Genomic DNA, 6,030 nt, shown 5'->3' on the forward strand with positions numbered 1-6,030 from the left:
TTAAGTATAATAATATATATATATTAGTATATATATATATATATATATATATATATATATATATCTCCTTTGAAAAACTCGTTTAACAGGCAAATTTTTATCAGCAAGCTAATAGTAAATTTTTAATTCTGGTGACTGAAAGACACTTTCGTGATGTGATCGTTTCCAGTTTTGTTCTAACCAATTTAAGGTTGTGTCTAGTATTTCCTTCCAATTAACATTGTGGCGATAGTCTTCCGGTGCAAAATCTTCCGTTTTCCCTATTTTCTCCAGTTTTCTTATATTTATAGCTTGCGTCGAATTGAATGAAAAGTCGATGTTGATAATGCATAATTTGTCAGTGAAATTTGCAACCTCAACATTGCTCTCTAAGCAATACTCAGGCAACCAAATCATCGTTGAATTTAGCCACCATTTCCAATTGGCTTCTTCATCATCATTATCGATTTCCACAATTGCAGAATAAGCTGCAATATTCTCGGAATCGGAAATTGGAAGACCATCATCGTTAATCTCCTGGGATCGTGTATTTATCAACGTATCAGTTAGATCGGTTGATGAGACATTCGTCGCGAGATTTATTGACAGATTCGTTGGTTGTCTTGAATTAAGTGATATCCCGGGTAAGCAACTTTGCACAATAAAATTGGCAACCAGAGTGGATCCCAGAAGAGTAGCCAATCCGGCGGCATAAGTCGCCAGGCAGATCGAAGACACACTAATTAATGTTTGTGCGATTCTAATCAACTGAATGGAATTCATCAGACAACTCAATTCTGTATATGTGCACCATCTGCGTTTGTGTATTTCTCGATATGCCACGTTTTTTTCTAATTGTTGCAGCCTTTCCCAAAAATCTTGGTGCTGCACCAACACTGTCCAGTCCTGAGGCATAAAATCATAAAATACATTTTGATAAATGATACATAATCAATTGATAACTTACAAATTATATAAATTTTAGATAATGTATAAACGATTATTTACGATTGCAGCAAGAAAATCTTTTTCCAATTTATTCATTCGAGATATAGTCACTTGTCCCGAATTTGCCCATTCTTTGTTGAAAACCTCATCTTCTTCGCCATCATCGTGCAAAAATTTACTGGCTACCATCTAATAAGCGTTAACAAAATTTATTCGTTAACTTAAATGATATTAAAAGTGTTGTCACGTTGACATGTCAAAATAAAGAATAATAAATACCAAAGAAACCAAGAATAGCTCAGACGGCGCTACTTGATGAAGATATTCCGGATTACAATTCTTTAATCTTTCAATATACAGCAAAGCCAACACAAGTGAGCAAGGGGAAACACATGCATTTCTAGATATTCTGCTTGCTTCTTCAACATCGAGTTTTTCCAATGTATGACCGCTCTTCACTTCAGTAAAAAATTCCGCTGCCAATTCTAAAAAGAAGAAATTAATTTATGAATCATGCTTTATGAATATGCATATTGATATTGAGTTAAGGGAATGTTTATTTTGTGGAAAGGAAAGAATAACAGAACATTATGTGTGTGAAGAGATAAAGGACAGGTTAATAAAGTTAAGTGAAGAAACAAGATCTTAAGCAGGAGTTAGATACAAAAAGAAAGGTGATAAGGAAACTTTGGAAAGACATGGAGAAGAAATTAAAGAAGGAAAGACAAAGACAGATAAAAGAAAGTGGATTAGGGATAAAACTAATAAGAGCTAAAAACAGAAAAAAAAACGGGTATAAGGTATGTAAAAACGGGTATGTAAAAAATGTTATAAAAAAAAGGAGTATAACTAAGGTAGAAAGTAGAACTATGTAAGAGATAGATAAAGTAGGCTAAGGTGATAATGGAAATAAAATAGACAAAATAAAAATAAGAACAAAAATAAGGAGAGGAATGAAAAAGCAGTTTAGAGTTGCAAAGAGAGGAAATAAGATAATTGTTATTTAAGAGATAGATACAAATAAGTGACAGAAATATGGAAGGATATTAAAGACACATTATGTAAACCAAATCCCTTTCTTAGCTATTGTATATGTTGAAATAAATAAATAAAAATTCTCTATTTATTCTTTATCATTCTTCATAAAGTAAAATTAATTTTGAACGGAATAATATTTAAAATAAGAGCAAATAATGTTATTAAATATTATAAATTCAATTTAATGAAACTAAAGACAAATATTAAAAATTGATATTTCAAAACTGTTCCTTAAATGTTTTTTTTTAAATTCACATAAAACACACAAAAATTATTCCCTCAAATAAAAACAAAGTAAAAATATTTAAATTGGCCTATTTAATAATATAAAATTTATATTTATTAAAATAACAGTTAAATTTAGTAAAACAATTCATTTTGTATAATATTTTTATAATTTGGTAGCGATCTGTCTAATCTACATTCCGAAAAATTAACAACTATTCTGATTAAAGTTTTACAAGACGACATTTTAATTTCTATCAAGAGATACATAGTGAACCGGATTTTAATTGATGACTAATTGCAAGAAAAAAAAACAACTTATTTATTATATGAATGTTTTATTATATGAATATTATATTCAAATGTAATCTAGAATTAGTTTAATATGTAGGTTTTAGAAACGTTTTCTTTTTAGCTTTATTAGGTATTAACATTGAAAATGATCTGAATGTATTGGTTAAAATATGTGTTACATTTGTTTATAAATTAAAATATTAGCATATATCAACTTGCTGTTGCACTCTTAACATTTGATTTTATTATTTGTTTTTATATAATTGAGTGAGCAATTATATTGATTATTTTTAATATAAAAGATAACAATTTAAATCTTATTTCTTATTGATCACATTAAATATTATTACACAAATTTTGATTTATTAGACAACTATGTACTAATTGTAACTAATTTTTTATTAATATAAAAGATAACAATTTAAAATAATAAATTATTTTCACATATCAATATTCTAATTGTTAATTTATAACTGAATATCATACTGACCTGTAACTGGTAAACTCAAGCAGTTAATCACTGGTAACTTGGAATAATATAATGACTTTTTTATACGTTTCATAAACTCATCGTGTTCCAAATCCTGCAGTAAAATAAACAACAAAATGTATTAAGAACTTCAGTTTATTAAACAACAATAGAAAAAAAGGAATAATTCTCAACCATCAAACAATCTTCAAGCGTTTTTAAATTTTTGCTCAATTAATGGTTTTTGATAACAACAAATAACTATTGCAATAAATTGCAATGTATGGCAGATACACATAAAATTGTATTTTGAATTGAAAATGTCAATCATAAAATTACATATGTAAGATTTTACCTTTGAACTTGGCATGTTCGTGCCTCGCCAGCTGTTCGTCATTGTCGGGTATTCGTGAGTCTCACCATAAACTTTTTCTGCAATATTTTTGTGATACGTTTCGGCTGAAGCAGTTATCGTAAAATATAATCCAGACAATCACTTCATCGAGGTGACGTAAAGTTTTGCAAGAACATAAATTACATCGTATCTCAAAGTAGCACACACGATTAATTTAGGTTAGGCTCATTCTCCACCATGAACGTACAAAATAATGAGATAACCGTATCTAATCACATGCGAATGACATTTATAAGTAGCAACTTGATAGGTCTATTCACGTCGCTTGCACTTTCTACACTTATTTTCGTTTTCATTCTTTTCAACCCAAATATTATATTATATATTTATCTCATTTTTAAGAATAAAAAATTTTGAAGGATTTCAAATACAAAAAAAATTTTAATATAATATTCGGATGTTTAAGAGAGGAAATTGAAGATTGAGTGCAAAAGTAAACAACGCCAACAGACTGTAAACATATGATGATAAACATATGATGGTATCTACTATGATTGTATGCATGCTTCTACACACTACATGCTTCCATGATTTACAGATTCGCTAAAAATTTTAAAATTATCAATTGTGCAAAACTATAAAAAAGCAATTATTGTATTTGTTATATTTAGATGCAGCGCTATTAATAAAGCATGGCTTATCCGTCATGTAATTTAGTGGAGGCGGTCGTCGATGAAGTTGCCTTAGAAGGTTTAGACGGCATTACTTTACAAGGTTATTTAACTTTTGTATCGTAGATACTATATCATTTTAGATATTTAAGATTATCATAATAATTTATCTATTTCTTTATTAACGGACTGTTATGTTAATTATTGTTTAAATATATATAATTTTGAAGTATGTATCTTGATTCAGCTTTATTTTTACCTTTACATGTTATTGTTCTTTTATTTGTTTGTTATAAATAATGCATTGATATATTTTTTATGTCTCTTTATTTCTTATTTTTAGCACTGTGGATGCGATTAGCAAATAGATTCAATGATTCGCTGCCGTACCCTAAGCCTTTCATGGAACAGGTATGGATAATGTGCACGAAAGTAAAGGATTTTCAATTTTACGAATTAGAAACATCCCGAGATCCACTTGTGATATTCGATCGTTATGAGCATGTACATCCTGATCTTGGTATTATACAAGAACCAGTAAGTATATTAAAATATAATAATACTTGTATAATTTTGTATAAAATATTTTTATTGTAAAGCTACAAGAAATGTTGAAATATTTGCTATTATTTCATTAAGAAGATTAAGCTATAAAATGATTTTGTAATTACAAATAATTTGATTTCTTAATACTTTAATTCTATTTTGAATTTGACTTGTATTTTTTATTATTTAAAATCTTGTTCTTTTTATGTTTTGAATTTTAGCCAACTGTTCCACCAGATATTTATCCCCATTGTCCTATTCAAGATCCTAAGACAGGTGCGAGGGGATCTTGCTCCACATATCATACAAGAAAAAATATAAACAATGTGACAAATGCAAGTTTGGATGAAGTGACAGAAAAGTATGGACGAAGTTTGGTGATTGTAGCCTCTCAACGCGTTAGGTCACGAGCTTTGATGAGTGTCGAAGTAAGTCCGACATTGAAACTGAGTATCATGCACTATTGCTTCTTAGAGAGAGTAGGCCGATCTCGTTATCATGGCGAAGTCACTCAAGGCAAACTCAGTTTAGCTGCGCTCAAAGAGGATCCAAAAACTTTGTTCTATCACCGGAAGTTTCTATTGCAACACAAGTTGATTACGAAACAGATCCATCATCAAAAGAGCGCCGGCCATTGCAACAGTGGTAGTCTATTGCATCTGCCACGATTTTATGTAGAACGAAAGCCAAAAACGATTTATCTCGCGGAACAAGTGGTCGATATTCTACGATCCAAAGACAATGGCGTGGCTGATTACGATGAGATTAAGAAGAAGCTTGGAATTGGTAATTCTATCAAGAAACTGTTTAGAATCGCCGTTTTTCAAAAAATCGTAAAGACAGACATCCGTGTACCATATAGAACATTGTATCCTAAAGCAGAGCCTAGTGAATGGCGGCAAAAGCAAGATCCTTCGAAGGAGAAAAAGATTAAAGTTGTCCAGGTGTTATATCCGGATGTGGATGTTGCTGATATATGGAACAAAGAAGAGAAGGAAGATGATGAAGACATTGTTGAATTGGATATATCTAATCATTTGTTAAATGTTCCTTATTTGAAACAAGCAAATGATGTTATTGAAGCTAGTCAAGCAGAAGGTATATCTCAAGGTTAGTAGTAAATCATAGATTTTTTGTTATTAACAACGTTTACTCAGCATCCTTGATCGGATTCAATAATATCTATAGTTATATGAAATTGATCACTATTCCTCTGAAAAATGGAATAACTGTGATTGGCCAGTTTTATATATATAACTACAGATGTTGTTAAATCTGATTAAGAATATCATATGTAAACGTAATTATTATTTTAAAATTTTGTTATCCGAGATACAAATTTATGCTCAAATTGTAATATAATAGAACTCCACATATATATATATATATATATATATATATATATATATATATACTACTACTACGTTAGGTTAGGTTAGTTAGTTTAGTATATAATAGTTAGTTACGTAATAATAATTAAAAGTTACGTTTAACTTAAAATTTTA

The 6,030-nt window shown here is 29.4% G+C and overlaps 2 protein-coding genes across 2 annotated transcripts in view; one reads left to right on the forward strand and one right to left on the reverse strand.

Moving 5' to 3' along the window:
• Positions 1-122: 122 nt before the first annotated feature.
• LOC105622339 (protein CNPPD1) lies at positions 123-3,350 on the reverse strand. The gene is given in 6 exon segments (XM_012203758.1): positions 123-162; positions 164-885; positions 988-1,116; positions 1,207-1,412; positions 2,975-3,078; positions 3,310-3,350. Coding segments are annotated over 6 exon segments (1,242 nt in total).
• A 650-nt stretch (positions 3,351-4,000) lies between these two features.
• Positions 4,001-6,030, forward strand: part of LOC105622291 (general transcription factor 3C polypeptide 1) — an 11,672-nt gene continuing 9,642 nt past the window's right edge. The window contains exons 1-3 of the mRNA XM_012203711.1: positions 4,001-4,082; positions 4,323-4,516; positions 4,747-5,635. Of these exons, the coding sequence (XP_012059101.1) occupies positions 4,001-4,082; positions 4,323-4,516; positions 4,747-5,635 (1,165 nt within the window). The remainder of the gene's footprint in view (positions 4,083-4,322; positions 4,517-4,746; positions 5,636-6,030) is intronic.

This window comes from Atta cephalotes (assembly GCF_000143395.1).
Source record: "Atta cephalotes unplaced genomic scaffold scaffold00043, whole genome shotgun sequence".
Classification (NCBI taxonomy): Eukaryota; Metazoa; Arthropoda; class Insecta; order Hymenoptera; family Formicidae; genus Atta; species Atta cephalotes.